The sequence below is a fragment of the Rhipicephalus microplus genome, unplaced genomic scaffold (genome assembly GCF_043290135.1).
Source record: "Rhipicephalus microplus isolate Deutch F79 unplaced genomic scaffold, USDA_Rmic scaffold_14, whole genome shotgun sequence".
In the NCBI taxonomy this organism is placed as follows: Eukaryota; Metazoa; Arthropoda; class Arachnida; order Ixodida; family Ixodidae; genus Rhipicephalus; species Rhipicephalus microplus.
Genome location: NW_027464587.1, coordinates 7548042 through 7569036, shown reverse-complemented (window position 1 = coordinate 7569036; position 20995 = coordinate 7548042). Strand labels below are relative to the sequence as shown.

At 47.0% G+C, this 20995-nt stretch overlaps 1 protein-coding gene across 8 annotated transcripts in view; it reads left to right on the top strand.

Annotated features, from left to right (window-relative positions):
- LOC119181217 (DNA excision repair protein ERCC-6) overlaps positions 1 to 20995 on the top strand; it is a 794400-nt gene that overhangs the window by 580854 nt on the left and 192551 nt on the right. For 6 of the 8 annotated variants that reach the window (XM_075882812.1, XM_075882811.1, XM_075882810.1 and 3 more), the window contains one exon: positions 18311 to 18436. In XM_075882812.1, the coding sequence (XP_075738927.1) occupies positions 18311 to 18436 (126 nt within the window). The remainder of the gene's footprint in view (positions 1 to 18310; positions 18437 to 20995) is intronic. The other 2 variants (XM_037432397.2, XM_037432398.2) reach the window with 1 other exon arrangement.

Below are 20995 nucleotides of genomic sequence, written 5' to 3'. Positions count from 1 at the left end.
ACGTGATGATTCATGACTTGCAGAAATTAATTTCTTCAAGCTGTAATGTGGTGAGGGAATTCTGTTACTTCTCAGGAATTAGAAAGGCATTTAAACTTAAATAACATTTTTGAATTCTTGAGTCCCAGTTTGAGATATTGCTTCCGCATTTTCCCAACATGTCTGCATTTCAGTCGTACCCACACAACATAGTAACACCCGTGTTTTTGCATGTTTTTTTCTTTTCTTTTTGTTTTCAACTGCCTAGTCAGCTTTGAAGTGTGGAAGCACTTTCGGTGGTCCCTCACTCATCATTGTGTCCACACTGCAAAAAGCTTGATGGCACAGGGTCAAGTTTTTCATACCTGTTTGTGCATTTGAAGGGGGAGCACAAAACAAAGCAATGAGCTCTACATTGAGCCTAGTGCTCGAGCGGGGTCATACTATCCTGAGTTGCGTATGACATTCGCTCTTGCCCAATGGTTATAGCGGGACTGCAGAGCATAGCTGCGAGGGGCTTCTCCCCAAGCGGCATGTCAAAGCCTGGTGCCTGGTGGGACGTACTCGTGGTTTCTCGGTTTTGCGTACATCAGCCTGCGGGTGTCTTTTGCTCCGTGTCCCTGGAGCAGATGTTGTACGGTATTTAGCATGCTGCCAAAGGCAATAAAGTGTTTGTGTTGTTAGATCGAGCACTGTCGGTTTCGCTGCACGGCACTGAACACTTTGCTAGTTGAGTGCGCATGGAGTGGTGTACAGGCGAAGTATACGCAGATCGCTAAGCTTGTGGCGATCTTAAAACGGTGAGTGGTGAGATTCTCATAACTTGCAGCGGAGAAGACCACTTCAGGCTCAACTCCTAAACGGTGTTCCAGCGTGACACAAAACATTGTCACTATGAGAGCTTAAAGCTGAGGTTCTGTCATTCAGGTTGTTTAACAAAACTTCAAATTCAGCAAGATGGTGCATAGTTGACGGGAATCGCGAGTGCAGAAACATATTCACAAGATTTGAGAGGACAGTAGCGCCCGACCTATCCTCTTGTCTTGTGGATGTGTGTTATTGTGCTCAAAATTTTCATCACTCTGTCGTTCAGGTGCAGTTACCAGACAGTTTCGAGCAGTGCATATTCTTTTGTGGCGCAGTTCCCGACGTAGTGGCAACGCCATAGTAGCAGCTAGTGACAATTGATGCGGCCCTGTGTCTGATAATAAAATACAAACAAACCCAAAGCTGCTGGAAACAGGCTGAAAAGGCCACTTTACACATACGGCAAGCCTTCACAAATATTTTGTTTGTAGAATAAATTTTTCCCAGCTCCGAGCTGGCACGAATTTCCGGCTGCTATTCGCTCAACGCTGTCATATTGCGAAGCTAATACCTTCAATTGGTATTTGACTTGCAAAAGTTCTTTTGATTACTTGATTACAGAACTTCTATGTTACTGTAGCATAACTACTAGCAGCCTGCTCTTCTGTCAAGTTCGTCAGCCAAGCTCATTTTTTCAACAACACTCGCACATTACTTCATGTAAAAGATTACTTTATCTGTAAAAATCTCTGTTGCCAGAGTGAGCAATTTCAAACTGATTCTGAATGTGCAGTGCCTGGACCAAGTGCTGGTGCATAAGAAACAAATTAAACACGCCGAATTGGATGATTCTAAACGTTGATCACTAGTGATCGTCTTGAATAGAGCTGGTAACTAAAGAGTTAATGATGTCAGCAAAGTAAAGCCAGGCATCTGCTGCATGGGCATGGTAAAAAATTAGCTAGAAAGGAAGCACTTTCTTCACTATGAGTTCACATGGCTAATTGTTTGAGATAGCTCATTGTGTTTTAGATTCTCTTAAGAAGCCTCAAAGTATTGGAACTCATCACGTGATATGCATACTCATCCACATTTCAGTTATAACAAAGATCTCTTGTTTTATAATTCATTTTGCATTTATATTGGCAGCAAAAAAAATTGAAAGACTCTCGAGTCTTGCCTTCAAGCATAGAATGTGGTACAGTGAAACATCGTTAAACCGTAGTTGGCCGGAGCTCGAAAAAAGTACATACTAAACGGTAGTACTGCTTAACCGAAATAGCATCAGGTTGCCCACTTACCTTTAGAAAAAGAAACCTTCAGGGAGTGCGATGAAAGAACAAAGAATGTGCTATAATTTATTAATTTCACGTGACAAAGTTTATTATCTTTATTTGACGACAGCGGCCTCAAACTCACTTGTGCTGTGAGCCAGCTTTTCCGCCAGTCCCCTCTTCTCGGCAAACACCCGCATGACGCTGACGCAATGCGCAGCTTATGCCATTGTCGAACCTAGATCACACACTTTCCATGTCATCCTCATCGCTATTATTTGGCAACACTTCGACAACCGAGGCAACAACGACTTCGTCGGACATGTGTGGAGATGTCTTCATCTCTAAAGTTGCGGATGTTTAAATGCCTTTTGTAACACCCTGCCGCTTCAGCACTTTAGCTAGCAGAGTTTCGCAAGCTTGGTCTCTGTGGTAAAAAACGCTGCCCTGGAGAGTGTGCGTCATGCTTTGACGTAGAAAATCGGTGTGCGGGGCCGATCTAGTATTTCAAAGTGCGCAGGAATCATCATGATGGTGATAGCGGTGAAACTATGAGCTCGCCTTTGCGCGTGCTCGTGCGCGTACCTCGTGAAAAGCTCTCGAGCCACGGGGACAGCTTGGCTAACCCCTGAGAGCAGAGCGCAAGGACAAGTTCGGGCCACGCCCCGGCTGCTCGTTCTGACCCTCTGTGTCCGGGCCTCGTCTCGGTGTTGAAGTTCTCGGGTGCGTCCTAGACTGGGCATCGCCCCACCTCACCCCCGGGTTGGTTTGAAGCAACGTTCGTCACGGCCAGCTGCTGTTCTGGCCTCGGAGTGAGACGCTGTCCCAGGTCTGTTCGCGGCAGTCGGCGGTATGGTGTTCTCAGTGGTGTACAGGCAAGCCCAGGCGTTGCCCACCATACTGGGATGCCCCTGGCGGTTATCTTCTAGGCCGGGCCCCGCCTCGGTACGAACTCCGCAAGCACAAGGCACACCGCCTCCTGACTACCAGAGAGCTCAAGGTCAAGCGCAACGTTCACGCCCAAACAGTAGAACGTGAGTGGACGAACAAGAACATTAACTCCCTTCTGCGTAGGACCGTGAACGTGTGTATACATGTGTGAGTTTATGTGGTGTGTATCCCCTTGTCCGTCTTCGTCTATATAAAAGTCTGTCGTTGTCCTCGAACATCCTCTGTCCTCATCTGGCTAACATGCGCCCACAGTTGCCCACAAATTTTTTACCACATTCTCCCATGTCCGAACTCTGGTTGAGAGTGTCACTAGCGTCATCAGAGTCACCCGCACACACACTGAAGCCAGCATGCTTGAAGCAATTTTGAACTGTCATTGCTTCAACCTGCTGCCATGAGTATTCGAGCAGGTGAATGGCACTAATCAGGTCGATGGAGAATAATTTGCCACAGTCAAAAGGGGGAAGAAATCTGCACAGCAGATTCTTTTTGTAGAGCTGTTTTACAGCTCAAATGATGCCTTGGTTCAAGGGCTGGGCAATCGCTGTTGTGTTTTGTGGCAGAAACGCCAACTTCATAGCCGTGAGGTTGTCGTGCGCCGAAGCGTTGTCCAGAAACAGTCCTCGTGGTAATGCCGTGCCTCCCCTTAAATCTGGCCAGCCATTCATTGCTGCACACGAAGTTGTCATGGTTGAGAAGCGAGGCAAAGACCAGGGCCTTCTTCATGAGCCAGGGTCCCCTGATAGGCAGATTTTTTTTACCGTGTAGCTTTTAGCCACTTGAGCAGCGCCTTCTCTACATTCGAAAAGGACGAATCGCATAGACGGCACCTTTTCGCAGTTGCAGCAGCACTGCAGAGCAGCTTCTCTCTGGAATTCCAAATTCCACAAACTGTGGCTAACTGCAGGTTCTTTTCGCATGCCAGCACCGATTTTTTCATGCAACATTCAATAGCATGAATTATGTTTGGGTTTGGGTTTATTTGGGTCTGCTGGCGGTCTTGCTCGCTGTGGAACTCGAGATGGTGCACGCGATTCACTGTTTCTGTCCACGTACACTGGTTTCAAGCGGTCAAGCGAAATCACATCATGACAAGCACCTCTTCAAGATGCTCACGCCGTGCAGGCAGGAGTCAAATCGTGGACATGTGGCACTGGGTAAAAGTCCGGCACAGTCACACCCAGCTATAATCCCCACAAGGCCGCCAATCACCACCTGTTAACTTGGGGACCATATGAAGAGGCGGCGTATACGGGCTGGATGAAAGGCATACTATGCTGAGTTCATCCTATGTAAAAACACCTGCCGGGTTAGCCATAGCTTCTCGGTCGAAAGACGCTGCGGCTGCGCATAGATCGGTTGTAGAGGTATTTGAAGGGAATAAGGAAGAAATAAGCACGCTGTTGTTACTGTCTTTCTCAAGGAAGTCACCTCCATGACGCCGTGCAGGTGATACGGAAGAGGGAGTGAAAAAGGTAGGTGAAGCGGAGGAGTGTTGCATTCTACACTGTCACGGGCGTGCGCTGCCGCCAAGAAAGGGAAAGCTGTCAGGCGAGCAGGCAGAGGGCGGGGACTGCGAGCACCGTGGGTGAGAATCAGAGGGGGTGGCCACGGATGTAAACAACCACATACACATGTGTGCAGGACTCGTTAGAGGCACATGAAGAGTTTGGCGTCACCGGAAAATTCGAGCAAGGCTTTGAAAGCATACACAAGTTTTGAGCGGTGGGCCCAGGGAAACCATAGGTAGTCTGCGCTCACGTGTGGCAGTCCCAGAGGACTGTAGGCATTGAAGAGCTATAGGCGTTGTTCTTTGTAGCTAGGGCACTTTAGCAGGATGTGCTCGACTGTCTTAACCGTCGGACGTTTCGCACACGCAGGGCTCCCACTGTTGGTGCAGCGAAACCCCATCTCAGCAGTGCGGCTGCAGTCAGTACACAGACGGAGGAGGAAGGCTCGGGCATGCCTGCCGATGCTGGTCTTCAGCAGCGATCGTGGGAGGCATCTCGAGGCCACTCGTGAGTTGGGATGTAAAGCACGCACATGGCGTGCAATACGAAAATGCGCAACATTACCCGCGCGGACAAACGTAGTGACAGGGGTGGTTGGGTGGCTTGCCTTTTTGGCCAGGGCGTCCGCCACTTCGTTGCCACGTAATCCAATGTGCAGTGGCACCTGCCGAAACACCACGTCGCAACCACTTCGCACAATCATCACGAACTTCCGCGCGAGCCTCTGCGTGATAGAATCGCCACACTCCCCTCGCGTGAGCGCGAGTAGGGCGGCTTCCCATCACTCAACACCGCCGCTGCTGGTGGCAGTAGGTCAGCAAGTTGATCTGCCGCGAGATTGATGGCAGTGAGTTCGGCTGTTGTTGAGGATGCAGTGAAGGGTAGCCGGCACTTTCCGTAAAGTCCGAGGGAAGGGACCAAGGTTGCGGCGGCTGCCACATTGTCTGCCGTCACCGAGACGTCGGTGAAGACGACGAGGCAGCAAGAGAGTTGTTGCTAGATCACTGCAGCGGTCTCCTGCTGCAGGGCGCACTCAAAGATGTTCCACTTGACTCGGATCCCGGAAATCGCGGTGTTAATCCTCACCCCTAAGGCGTTTCGGTACATACAATGTATGTGCTGCAGGGCACCACTTCTCGCTCAAAGTGAGAGCAGCGTCTGACCGGCCTCCGCAAGGGCGGGGCCGATTGGTGATGTTCGTGGCAAGCCAAAGAAGTGGCACATGATGCCGCGATGGTCGGCATCGAGTGTGGCTCATTGTGTGGGTTTGAGCCCAAGGAGAGGCACCGCATGGAGCATCCTGGTGGAGGCCATTGCTTTGTAGAGCTGCAAGGCGATGTCCGGGGAGCAGCCTGTGCCGCTCGCGATGATGCGGGAGATCATGTTGGCAATCCTGCGTGAACCTTTGCGGATGCCTGCGATTGCGGGCTTCCAGCTGAGGTGATGGTTGATAGCGAGCCCTAGGTATCAGACTCTCCTCTTCCATAGCAGCTGGTGTCGACAGAGGAGCAGCTTCGGGATGGCAAAGCAGCTTGTGTGGCTCGGGAGGGCGAAGAGTACTTCGGTTTTGGTGGTGTAGAGTCCCATGCCTCTTATGAAGCTGTACACGGAATTTATGGCAGCCTGGAAGCTCTCGCGCACTTGGTAGTCACTGGAAGTGGGTCCACTCATGAAGAGCAGCTCTTCGTCGGCAAAGACGGCTGCACTCACCCCGTAGGCGGTGCTGCGTGGAATGTAGTCAGTGATGCGCGCGAGCGCTATGTTGAAAAGGAAACGGTTCAACACACTGCCCTGCAGCACACCAGCGGTCACAGTTCGAGGCTCGCTGGCCTCACCGCAACGCGCACACGAAATGAGCGATCACTGAGGAATGCCTCCACATACCTCAACATGTTCCCGCACACATGCATGTCACGAAGGGCGTCCATGATGATGGAGGGGGGAGAGAGTCAGAGGTACTCATCACGTCGAATAAGACGAGGTAACCAGTGTCTCCGTAATTCGTGGCCTCCTCAAGAAGGCTGATGATGTCAGAGATTGAGTCTGCAGTCGCCCGGTGAGCTATGAAGTTGCTCTGTTTGGCCGCGAAGAAATCGAGTGCAGTGGCTATTCACTGTAGGTGCTGGAGCTGATCTGATGGATATGGGGCGTTACGATGGCGGCTCCGATGTTGCTGTCCCCTTCTTGTGGGTCAGGATCACCAGGGCCTCTTTCCATTAAGCTGGGAGTTCCCCTGTGCGCCAGATGGCGTTGATCACGTTGAGAAGCTGCGACAGTAGGCTCCCGTTGAGGTTGCGCAGCATTTGATAAGTGATGTCATCGTTGCCGCCAGGTGCTGATAGACGCTTGTGACTGTCAAGCACCGCATGGAGCTCGGTGATAGTGAAGTCCGCTGAGCACAGCTCCACTATTGCCTCGATGATGGCCAGCGTGGAGAAATACCGGAGAGGCTCAAAGAGTTCAGGTCTCGCATGCTCTGGAAGTAGAGGGACAGGAGCTGCAGCAGTGTTAACGGTGAGGCCGGTGAACGTGTCTGCCAGTAACTCGGCCAACTGCGCAATGGAGATGGAGAGTGTCACCGCGATGGGTAGCTTGGGGCAACGGGGGACTCATGGTGGTAAGAGCGTTCGGAAAATGTGCACGAATATCGTTGGTAGCGTGGGCCATCAAAGGTGGGGCAGAGGCTGGACCAGCCGCGATCCCGTTGTTGGAAGGCGTGGCGTTGACATACTGCATCGATGTTGTTGTAAACAGTCCAGTTCTCTGCCTTATTTGAGCGTTCTGCTCTGCGCTGGACTAAGCAGCAAGCTGCGCGAAGATTGAGCAGCTTCATGTCTGGCACTGGACGGCACTCAACACACCGTCGTGGCGGTGTCCTGTAGTTTCTATCTGATGCAGAACATAATTCTTTACTTCGGCGAATGCTTGTGGCTGTTGCGTCAGCTCTGAGAACTCTTGTACTATGGCGGTGAAATTCGATTGTCCTGATGGACGGAGTAACGTTGGGCTGAGCTGAGGACGCAAACACAGCTTGCCTTGAACCGCTGCATGACATGCGGGATCCTGAAGCCATTTGTCTTGAACATCAGTCATCAGACCAAAGTGTTGCAGAAAGTCAGCACCCAATATCAGGAACTTGGAATCAGCGGCTATGAAGAGGCATTTGAACGTTCTGTTGAAACCGAAGTTTAGTGTGAGTGAACGATGTTCGTATGTTCATCTCCCCATGTTATTGATGGCTTGGAGTGGTGATGTAGCAGGGTTCTTCCTTTAGGTTTGTGAGGCGGGTATCACGCTGATCTCGGCGCCTGTGTCAACTAAAAAAAGAACCTCGTTATTGCATTCGGTAACAAAAAATACCGAGAGACGACTTAAAAGCAGCGTAGAAGCACTGGTCACCTTCAGTGTTTGTCGCGGTTGTTTCCCAAGGGCACGCTGGGTGGGACACACTTACGTGCAGCATTTTCGAACCGCCGATCATACCAGCGTATATTTTGCCACTGAAGTAGTGATAGCGACGTGTTTGGATCGCTTGCATATTGTGCTGTCCTGCTTGTACACAAAGCTGATAACGTCTCTGTGCATTGAGAAATATCTGCAGTCATTTGTTGAACTTCATTCGTAGTCTGTTTTTCTCGCAAGGCTGCCAGTAATGTGGGCATGGTAACCACCATGAGCCAATCAACGAGCTCGGGGACAGCAGGTAGGTCTTTCTGCTCAGACACCTCGACAACCAAGCGAACACTTGATGGCAGCTTCTGCAAAAAGAGTTCTTGAAACAATGCTCCGTCTAAGCTGTTTGTTGTTTCGTCACGCAAATAGTTGCGTATGCCGCAACAGTTGACTAGGAGTACAGTCACCGCGGTTCGTGTCATAGAGCAATTGCTGTAGTCGCTGCAATTTGGCAGGCGTGACACGGCAGATGGGAGTTTGTTTTAGTGTTACATATGCTTTTTCAGCAGGTGGGTCGAGCTAAGAGATCCCGTAATTCACTGGCTATGTGTGGTGTGAGTTTGTTCACGACGTAATGGTATTTGGTCAAGTCTGATGTGATGCGTTGGGCTACGAACTGGTATTCTACTTAAATGAACTAGAGTGCGGGGTTCGCGGCCCAAAAGTATGGCAGCTTACTGTCGACTGAGAAGACTGTCAATGTTGTTTCGCGGCTGTGCCAATGGTGGGCTTCGCGGCTGTGCCAATTCACAGACCGCTAATCCGTTCATCCTGATCATGCAGGTTTTTGCCTGCATCATCACCGAGCTGCTCGTGTCTGCCTTTCTGACAGCCTTGTCTACCACTCCGGGAAACTTCGGGCCTGCTGGCAACCTTGCGTTTTCCTCCTGCCTGTCACCCGTGCTGCAGGACCTTCAGCAGCGCCCCCAATCCCGCTGTGGATCATCGAAAGGAATCTAGCTGCCCTATCGCCGTCGACAACATCCTATGCGCAGACTATAAAGCAGCAACCACCGTCCACCGCGCAATGTGGGCTTCGCGGCTGTGCCAATTCACAGACCGCTAATCCTTTCATCCTGATCATGCAGGTTTTTGCCCGCAACATCACAGACCTGCTCGTGTCTGCCTTTCTCACAGCCTCGTCTGCCACTCCAGGAAACTTCGGGCCTGCTGGCAACGGAAGTGAACCTTGCGTTGTCCTCCTGCCTGTCACCCGTGCTGCAGGACCTTCGGCAGCGCCCCCAATCCCGCTGTGGATCATCGAAAGGAATCTAGCTGCCCTATCGCCGTCGACAACATTCTATGCGCAGACTATAAAGCAGCAACCACCGTCTACCGCGCACTGTGGGCTTCGCGGCTGTGCCAATTCACAAACCGCTAATTCGTTCATCCTGATCATGCAGGTTAGTAGCTCGTATCAAGCACTTACTCAAAATCGAGTGATTACTTCTTGGTGCAGCTTCCAAGCCCACAGTGCTGCCTTTTACTTGTTTCTGAATGTATTGATGTCATACGCGCCTTGCTACTGCTGTCGGGGGATGTAGAGACAAACCCCGGTCCTGACAAAATCGTCCTCGAAGAACTGAGAAAGTTGTTTGCCAGCTAGGCCACTTTGATAGCCGAGATGCAGAGCCTCAAAACCCAGCTAACAAGTACAAACAACTCTATCACTAATCTAAGCACCCATCTGGCAGACTTAGAAAAGCATTACCAAAGTCTTCTAGCTCCCCGAACAGAAGTCGACGCCCTTGATTCTAAGACCGGTCAATTAACCCATCGTATGTGTGACATTGAAGAGCGCCTTGACGACCTCGAAAACCGTTCCCGACGCAACAACTTAATATTTTACGGGTTTCGCGACACCAACCCGAAGTAAACATACGCTCAATCGGAACAAATAATCATTAACCACTGCCTGGAAAGCTTTGGTCTTACAGTCGAGACTAAAGATATAGAGCGTGCACATCGTCTAGGGCGTTACAACACTAACCAGAAATGACCCATTATTGTTAAGCTTTCATCCTTCAAAACTAAAGAATCTATCCTTTCGAGCGGCCCAAAACTAAAAGGCGCTAATCTCAGCATTGGCGAAGATTTCACGCGTCCAGTTCGAACTGCACGAAAACAGCTTGTAACCTTTGCTAGAAGCAAGTCCGTACCATTTTCATTACGCTTCAAAACCCTGCACATCGGAGCGCAGCGATATATCTTTGACAATGCAGCAGAAATTGTCAGAGCTGTATCGTAGGGATCATGTCGCCGTCAGCTAGCACGCCATCAGCCCTGTACAAACGCAAGAGCAAACCTGTCATTTTCTGTACTTTATACTAACATACGTAGTCTTCTTCCCAAGCGCGTGCCCCTGTCTAATCTAGTACAATCATCCGGCAGTAGTGTACGGATACTAACAGAAACATGGCTCAGTGAGGACATTTCAGATACAGAGGTACTGGCCGACTTGTCAAACTTTGTCTTTCGTCACGATTGCAAAAATTCACGTGGCGGAGGCGTACTCATCGCCACCAAAAAAGAACTATCATGCTCTCTAATCAACACATCTTCACAATTAGAATCACTATGGGTAATATGCCATGCTCCTCCCGAAGCAATAATACTTGGCGTATGCTATAGGCCCCCTCGAACTGACCCAGACTTCCCCCGCAAACTTAACGAAATCTTATCCCAGCTAACTAATAAACACCCTAACGCACGTATTCTGCTTTATGGGGATTTTAACTCTCCCTCCATTAATTGGCTCAATCAGGTTTCACCAACCTCGGGAAATACTGAAGCAAGAGAATTTGTCGATGTTTGCCTCAACTTTAACCTCATCCAACTGGTAACCGAACCAACGCGCGTCACTAGTGAATCCTCAAACATTTTAGACCTGGTACTAACAAATAGCCCCGAAAGCTTAAAATCTATTGCATACTTACGTGAAATCGGCGATCACAAAGTCATTCATACCATATTTAACTTCACCCCAAAAATACGCCCCATTTTCCGCAGAACGTTTCACTTGTATGATAAGAGTAATTATGAATTAATTAATCGGGAATTATGAGATTTCCTACCATACTTCGAACTTAATCTCGTTTCCTGTTCTCTCAGTGGCAGCTGGCTAATACTTAAGGACAAGATAACTGACTTGACTAATAAATTCATCCCCACGGTGAGCTTTACTGCCAATAAAAATAAACCATGGTTTTCCAAAAGTTTGAAAACACTTGAAAAAAAAAAAAGTGCCTCTTCCGAGCTGCGAAGTTTAATGGTAATGCGTGCGCATGGGGCAAGTACTATGCTGCGGAAGATGCTTATTATGCTGAAATTAGAAAAGCGAAACAGACATTCTATTACAATGATTTATCTAAAATTCTGAAATCTAACCCTAGAAAATTCTGGGAAATCATAAACCCGCAAGTAACACGCGACATCAGGCTTACAAACAATAAAAATGAAGACGTAAGCGACACTGTTTGGGCCCATATCTTTAACACCGCGTTTTCATCAGTGTTCACTAAAGAAGCCAACGTACCGTTTCCTATGCCACCTACTACGACATTACCAGTGATGGCCCCTGTTGTGTTATCCGTTAGTGGCATTTCATCACTCATTGATAAATTAAAACTTTCATCTTCAGCTGGCGTAGACAATATTAACTCTAAATTGCTAAAAAATACTAAGGAAATTATTGCAGTGTACTTTTCGATGATGTTCTCATTGTCACTCGAAACAGGAATTTTACCAGACGACTAGAAGGAGGGAAAGGTCATTCCAGTCCACAAATCAGGTAACAGACAGTCCCCCCTAAATTATCGACCCATCTCTCTAACAAGCGTCCCCTGCAAAATCATGGAACATGTTATATATTCACACATCATGAACTTTCTTGACACCAACAATTTTTTTCATTTTTCTCAGCACGGATTTCGTAAATCATTATCCTGTGAAACCCAACTTGCTATATTTATTCATGATATAAACTCTTCTCTCGACCGTAACTTTCAGACCGATGCAATCTTTCTCGACTTCGCAAAAGCCTTTGATAAGGTACCGCACAAACGCCTACTGTTAACACTTTCCAAGCTGAACCTGCACCCCAACATTCTTGCATGCATCACACAATTTCTTACTAACCGCTCTTAGTTCGTCTCCATTAAAAATACCTGTTCTAGCTCCCTCCCAGTAACATCCGGCGTCCCCCAAGGATCTGTACTCACACCCCTCTTGTTCCTAATATATATTAATGATCTTCCTGTTCATGTATATTCCCATATCTGTTTATTTGCCGACGGCTGTGTCATCTATCGCACAGTTACTAACATTTCTGATCAACATACACTCCAACAGGATCTGGATCTCGTGCAACAGTGGTGTGATCTATGGTTAATGAAGCTAAACCCCACTAAATGCAAACTCGTCTCATTTCAACGCCAGCGTAATCCTTTATCATTCTAATACGTAATAACTAATTCCGCTATCAAACAAGTTCAGTCATATAAATACCTAGGCGTCACCTTAACATCTGACCTTTCCTGGAACACACACATCAACATCATATCATCCGCAAACAGATCCCTCGGTTTCCTAAAGCGTCATTTGCGTCACGCACCACTAGACATAAAACATCTGGCTTACAAATCGCTCATCAGACCTAAACTAGAATATGCAGCGCCCATCTGGAGCCCGCATGAGATATACCTAATAAACGAAATAGAATCTGTAGAAAATCGTACCACTAGGTTCATTCACTCTTCATATTCATACGACATAAGCATATCATCCCTAAAACGTGACATTGATATTGCTAATCTTTCTGTGCGTCGCCGCATCGCCAGCCTCTGTTTGTTTCACAAGGTCTTTTACAGTTTCCTCAATCAAGCACCTTACATCATCCCACCAACGCGCATATCTCACCGCACAACCCACCCTTATTCAATCGCACGCGCACGTGCTTGCACTACTACTTTTGCTGCTTCATTTTTTCTTCGCACAGCAGTGGACTGGAATGGCCTTCCCCGTGACATTGCAGCCATCACGTGTTCATCAACGTTTGCGCAAAACATAAATACATATTGTTTGTCAGAAGATCACTCTGTAACCTCCATTTGTTAGCCCACCCCTTATGTAATACCCCCTCACCGGGGTCTTTAAGGTAATAAAGTGAAGTGAAGTGAAGTAGCGTCTGTTGTGGACGACAAAGTCATAATCGCGGAGTCATTCGATGACGTCGAAGTCATTGGGGCATCGATGCTCAACCCCGGTGGCTGCACTATAATTCAGCGTCGCCAATGTTGGAACGCACTGCTAGGCCGAGCTGGGCGGACAGGTCGCGCAAGCAAGATAAGCTACATGCGTCCCGAAACAACTGAACTTTTATTTCCCTTGAACGGCACGAAAAAAGTCACGTAACTTCTCGTGCTTGCGCTGTTGGCCTTTGCGCACAGAAGTGCCGTTTCACGACGCTACACCCTTTTTTGAATTCTTCTCAGAACATCATGGCATGTTTGTGCAAAGTGCCATTGCGTAGACAACACCAAAAGCCATACCGGCCAAATGCTGAACTTTCAATGTCGGAGTCCATGTACTTCTTTTTGCAGAAAAATCCAAAGGATGGTGCTTCACTGACACAGCTGCCACCATCATCAACACGAACAAGCGAGACGTGTTTTGATCTCTGGGGCTTGCTGTTCTGTCCGGATGCCCAAGTGGGGGACAACATGCCATGACGAGAACACAACGAAAATTGGAAAAACTACTTATTAACCGATACATACGCGATAAGCTGGTACGGTTCATGCGGATACAAATGCATTATGTTCAATGGCCGCCGAGATGAAGATTTAAGTTTACTATTTTTAAAACAAAACTATGTTTAAGTGGGTACGGTATAACCAGTTTCACTGTAGTGTAATTGGGCTTAACCGATACATACGCGATAAGCTGGTACAGTTCATGCAGATACAAATGCATTATGTTCAATGGCCGCCGAGATGAAGATTTAAGTTTACTATTTTTAAAACAAAACTATGTTTAAGTGGGTACGGTATAACCAGTTTCACTGTAGTGTAATTGGGCGCATCATATCAGTTTTTGTAATGAGGTTGGAGCATACGATGAATTCCTTATTAAGCAACTCACATTGTGTGTGATGCCTGGTTGTTCTTTTATTTCTCTAAAATGCTTTATTGCTAATATTAACGCTATTCTTTTCCTGATATCAAGCCTGCCTTAGGGCAGTTTGCAATGGAGGTTCAAGCACCGGTGTGGCTCTGCGATTGAATACTGGGCTGGCATGCAGGGCACCCACATTCGAATCCTATAGTATTCTTGGTGTTCCTAAATTAGTTTTTTTAGTTTTCTTTTTATTATTTCGTGCGATAGTGGTTACAGACTCCGGCAGCGGCAGTGGCAAACAAATACGGTGCATGCGACCCTTGTTTTTCATAACAGTAGGCTTGTGTGAGTATTCGAATGCTTAGAATATTTGAATGAATTGTACAGTATTCGAATTGCAGTGATATCACTCTTGCACCTACTGCACCAAATTGTGCCAAATCAGATTTATTGTGCCATGCAGATAATATCAACGGAAATTGCGCCCAACTGTGCCAAAGTCGGATTTGGGAGCGTCTATCACCGGCAATAGCCACGCTGGTGCTTCAAAACATGTGCAGTTTGTTCTCGGGTCAAGTCGATGTCACTAGCGCGTACCTAGAACTCTAAATAAACAGCGGTCACGCGCGCATCCCAAGTGACCCATGATGCTGTGCTCAATGCCCACAAGCCTTGTTTATGCAATTCAGCTCAACAGCAAAACGCGCTCTCCTCAGGTGCTTGTGATGTCTAGTCCAATCGGTAGCGTGTAACTGGTGGCGATTCATTGGCGGACGTCGGACGTTCCAGGAACGCTGCTGATAGCTCGTTTTAAGAGTCGCACTGCATGTAATTAAAGCACTTGTCACTAAAGCGTGCCACGAGAATGTCTGTCACGTCTATTTCTGGACATCGCGATCTGATTTTTCATGCTTTGCGTCCACAGAAGAAGAAGTGAGGAGCGGGAACGTGTCGACACTTTTTCTCGGATATGGTTCATTCATAGATCTTCATCTAGAGAGTTTTTTCATAATTCCTTCCACCAGGACATTATGGTATCGCCATTATTGCTTTGTTTTGTGAGGTGAGAAGTGCAGCCGCTGGCGCGTGCTATCTTGAGTTATTATAAAATTCCTTGTAAACATTTTATGCTAATAACATCTAGTTTGCAGTCAAATTACTGACAGAACAAAAACCGCTTCGGCACCTGGAGTAGTCGTAGTCCCTCTAACCACTGTTCTGTTGAGTTACACGATACTGGGTCTGAAAGATACAATTTGTTAGTTTCACTTCAGCTCTTAGCAATAAATGTGATACCAACAAATTGTATTGCTATACCAAGTAAGGCTTGACGTCATCCATGAGGAGCACTTACGGTAGGGTTGCCATTTCGAATGTCCATGCACTAGCCACACGCGCAAAAAAACTTGGTGCATATGTGCCGCGAAATACCTGAATTGTGATGCCTGTACAGCACGAACGGCGCATACGAATGGACCTTCAAAATGGCACGACGATGGTATGGCTGCCTTGGGATCAAGGCTCAATGCATACCATCAATATGACCGCTCCAGAAAGCGAAGCACTTTTTGCACAGTTGGCTCGCGTTGAGAGTGCGACACGTAAAAGGGTATACGAGCCGTCTGTAATGCCTGCTGAAATAGTGCATGCGCCAGCAATAACACCCTCAAACATCACCCCCCATCCACCCCCTCCTTGCATTCCTAGTTCCTTCATGCTCCTTGAAGACGGGCCGGAAGTAGCAATTGATGGCAGGCCTAGCACGCGAGGTAATGTTATTGCATGTGGGTGGCCTTCGTGCAATGAAGATAGGTGGTCTCTTTTTATCTCTGCTTCAACTGGGATTGTCACTGCCGCTTGTGCGCTTTTACTGGCGTGGAAAACATCGGATGTGCAGAGGATGTTATTATTTGGACATTACACAAAATATGATAGCAATGGAAAAAATCAGTTGAGAATGTCCATATAGTTGCTATCGCAATTAAAACAAAATGGCTTTCGCCTTCGAGTCATCTTAGGCATATGCATAAGGTACCCTGTGTGGTTTTTTTTCTTGTTCCTTTTGCACTGCTTATTATCTGACACTAGAAAGTTTTTTGTTTATAGACAGAATGCCCTAGCCATAGCTGCAAAAAGGGAACAAAGTTTGGTAAGTCATGTTCATGTAGTCCCAGCACAGATGTGTCGGAGGAGGTTGCCTTTATCATACTAGCTAAGTGATGTCATGTTATGCCCAGCAATATGATCGGTTCTGACAAAAAAGAACCTCTTTTTCTCCTTGAAGTCATCTTAAGGGAATTCAGGTGGGACAATGTGAGTCTGCAGCATTGTATGTCACAGCCTTTGTCGGCAATGTCTGCTGATAACCACATAGGTGTACTTAAGATGTTATTTAAAAAAGCACAATTTCATTGAACCAGTATTCTGGTTTTTCAATATAAAAAATATCGCTGTTTTACAGAATGCTCAACAGCATGACGTCTTTGTTTCTGCATGATTGAGTGGAATAGCGAGTGCTCCTGCAGATAGAATGGCCAGCTAGTTGGTTGTTCATGTTTAACACTCGCAACGGGCTACATTGCACACCAAAAAAAGACACAGGTACGACGCACACGAGTGCAAACTAACAACTGTTTATTCAATGGAAACACGTAGAGGGTGAAAGGGAAAAGAAAGGAAAGAGAGCGTAAAACTGCCCACTGATGTCACGCAGATGGTTGCTTTCTTCTAGTGGGCAGTGTGCAGTTTTACGCTCTCTTTCTTTTCTTTTTTTATTTCACCCTGTATATGTTTTCATCAAATAAACAGTTGTATAGTTCGCGCTCGTGTGCGTCCTACCTGCGCCTCTCTGTGGGTTTTTTCGTATGAAATTTAGAGCGTTGCGAGTGTTAACCTAGTGCTCCAAAGATGATTGCCTTCATGTGGTTTGCAATGAATCGAAATATTTCTAGCTCTTCACAAGACCCCAAAAATGTCATTGCAATAACAAAAACATGCCTCCCGGGTGGAGCAGTTACGATTCTGTTTTAGTATGTGCAGATTTCATTAGCAGGACCTTGCTGATGACCTTGATGTCAGAAACCCTATTGTGAAGTGGCTACACCACGTTACACGTTTGCCTCTTGCTTTCAAGGATCTGACACAGTGATGTGATAGCTGTGCCAATATCCCCAAACTGTGCCGAAGACCAATCCTGCTACGTTTCCATTGTTCTGTGCCAAAGCTGAGCTAGATGTAGTGTTCTCATATTTTGAAAATTAAACTGCAACTTCTAGTGGTTGGAACGCCCGAGCGTGCGTCTATTGTCACGTGCACACCACACTACCGTGGCTCGGAACATGCGTAGATGAAGGTAAATGTGTGCGCTTGTGCAGTGCTGGTCGGATTACCCTTCTGCTTCACCATAAGCTACTTACATAACATAAATCGCCAAAGGAACGCATATACGAAGCAAAATGCTAATATGCAGAGACTGCGAATGCGCAGCATTTATTGAGCTGACTGTTAATTGAGTTGGTTTGCAGAGATGTGAAATCTCATTTCCTTACATTTTCAAATATTGAAAAGTTCAGGTTCACACAGCTGCTGTGCCGAATCAACGAGCTCAGAAGAGAAACTGTTGCAGGAAATCATCGACTCACTTTTCAGAGCTTCTCGTTTATCCGCAAGATTTCCCCGCATAACGGCAACCAAATTTCCACTTGCTGTAAACGCAATGTCCAAAGCATTGGCGAGTGCGAACAACAAGTCGAATATTGCACATGCACCATGCACACCCTCATTTTCGTGAACAAATGCGAGTCGCTGCTGTCATAATTGGAAAGTTGCTTTCATATATTTAGCCCTTTCAAAATGTAACCACTGCAAAATGTTTCGTTGACTCGGCACCCAATAGTACATTCGTGGCTGCTACCACAGGGACAGTTCAGTGGTTAGCGCTCGCAAGGTCTAGCCTTGAAACCTACCTACATCTGAATTGGCGCGCCGCCTCAAAAGTTTGCCCGAGAAAACATTAGATCTGGCGCAAATGAGATTGCACTCACGAGCTCAGCTGAGGGCAGCACGCGTGGAACCAAGTTTGGGTACAGGGTCGGGAAAAGAGCCGCGACCATTAAAGCCTGCCAAGCTTGCGATTCCTCTTGCATGGTGGAAAAGGCGAAAGCCCGCATGCGGGACAGCGCTGACTGTTGAATTGAGATGACAATGCAGGGTTAGCAGTGTGTTACATTGCAGATGCTGGTGATCCTGGAGCGCTTTGTCCAGGACCAGGGCTACAACTACATGGTGATGACTGGTGCCACGCCCATTGCCTCCCGGCAGCCATTCATCAACAAGTTCAATGGGGTGAGCTCATTTCACTTTGATTAGCATAGTCTCAGATCACCAAGGCTTGTGACCATGTTGAGAGCCTTCGTTAGTTTAATTATCTGGAAGTGCTGAACGAGTTTTTTCTTTCTGGCATTGTTTTTTTTCCACCCCTTATCTGAAAATTAAGATTTCACTAATGGTCATTCTGGTAAAGAAGGGGTGTGCAAACACTTGAATGAAGCCAAGACACCACCAACGCGCATTAACAACTGGAGATGCACACAACCGTGAAAAGGAAAGGAGGCACGAAAACCTGCAGATGAACCTATCAATGCAGCAGGGGCCTACTTAAAGGAAAACTCTTGAAGGCACTTGATTTTTTCTTTGTGCCAGTTAACCGACAGTTGGCTCATGCATGCATGGACTGTTATTGAAATTAGCATAAGATGTGTCTTCATTTTGTTGCTGAGGGGTTTCAGCCAACTACATGCTTGAATGTGGACAAAAATACACTGCTGGACTAGCAAATGAACGCCTATTCAAACTTTTTTTTCATACCTACAGCAGTGAATAGGGATTGGAGTGATTCTACTCTTGCACCAACTGCGCCAAATTATATTTACGGCACCACCCTGATAACTGAACGGGTATGAGTCGAGGAAGGAGAACAGAAGGAAGGCGTGAACTGGTACCGCCTACAGACACCATAATTGCTCGATCTCTAGATGGTCCTCTAATGTCCATTGTACCTGAAGCCAGTTCTGTCACTGAATCTCGATTTCGTAGATATCCTTTACGGCAGGATTCCATGAAAGTTAGATTACCAGTTCAAGAATACGGTCATCTTTGCCTTGCTTAGAATAATAAATAGTGCCCTTCTCGCAAATTTGATTGATTGATTGATATGTGGGGTTTAACGTCCCAAAACCACCATATGATTATGAGAGACGCCGTAGTGGAGAGCTCCGGAAATTTAGACCACCTGGGGTTCTTTAACGTGCACCCAAATCTGAGCACACGGGCCTCCTTAATTTCCGCCTCCATCGGAAACGCAGCCGCCGCAGCCGGGATTCGAACTCGCGACCTGCGGGTCAGCAGCCGAGTACCTTAGCCACTAGACCACCGCGGCGGGGCTTCTCGCAAATTTGAAGTGTGCATCACAAAATTTCGATGCTGAATTCCGCTTCTTAATTTCTATTTATACAGGTCTGGTCAGGTGCCATCTCTCCTTTGCTTTTACTGTCAAGAGCCAGAAAACATCGATCATTTTTATTGCGATAGCAATTATATGGCCACTCTCGGCTGGATTTCACCACCGGCGTCGGCGTCCACGTGGGTGACGGCGTCGATGTCATGCACCGTATATGTATACGCATCTATATATATGAAAACGCAAGACAGAAAAAAAAAAAAAACTCCGGCGTGTGGAATCGAACGTCAGACCTCCGCGTCGTGAATGTGAGGCATTGACCACCGAGAGGTGCCTCCTTCATCGTTCAAACGACAAGCTATTCAATCTACCAGTTACCGTTGTTGGCTGGCATCTCGAGGGGAACTATAGGGTTTTCACTATTATCAGCAAGATGGCCCAGTGAGCGCGCGGCGGCTCTCATCTCTCGTGCGTACTTTGGCCCGCGTAGAGAATAAGGGGGTGTACGTTCAATCACGTGCCCTTATCTTGTAGTGAAGAGAATTCGTCTTGGCTAGCCTTTGAGTTTTGTCGGAACGATTTTGTTGTAGTTACCGGGCGGGCAAAGGTCACTGCAATTGTTGCACAGTCTCCGTTTGGAAAAAGGGCGTGCTTTTCAGACACAGCGAGGCAACACTTGAGACGCTTATTTGTGTTAACCTGTACCTATGAGTACGTTTCGTGCATACTTTGTGTGTGAGAAACGCGGGGCACGTTTCGATCTGCTTGCCATTCTGTACGTGACCTTCCAGTTTGTTGCTATTGCTTTCATTCTTTCGCCTTTGCGGCAAAGCTGTGACTTTTTTTTACTTGCCGACGTTTCACAAGCCACAGGAAAAAGTATTCAGAAACTATATTCGGAAAATTAAACATTACCCTTCATTCGGATAACATCCTTATCCTTGGGGCTTCTTCTCTGGGCAACAGCAACACGAGCGTCTGTGAATTTCTCAGACACAAGAAGGCTTGCTCGTTATATTTCCTTTTCTTTTTTTTTCTTTTTTACCTAATGAAACTCTATTTCTCTGAACTTACCATCCATTTATTCCTTTCAGTTATTAGTTATTTACCTACTTTATTCGTAAGTCACCTTATTTTTAGCCACTCTTATATTCCCTTGATGACTGAAAAATGATTTTTTCTTCTTCAAAATTTAACAATTCGTTTCCCCCATTACAATAACCATCGGTTTAATGGCCAATCCGTTATAGTGGGTACCAGCCAAAACATATAGAAACAAGCTAGCAAGCAAGGAATCTCTGCCTGTTAATAAACGTCCTTCAATTTTAAACGTAACAGTTTTGTGGTGGAGGTGCTGGGTAATTGCCTAAGACGATGAAGCCCTTGCCGCTAGTTCTACGCCGAAGCCGACGCCTCGCCCGACTGCCTCCAGCACTACCAGAGCT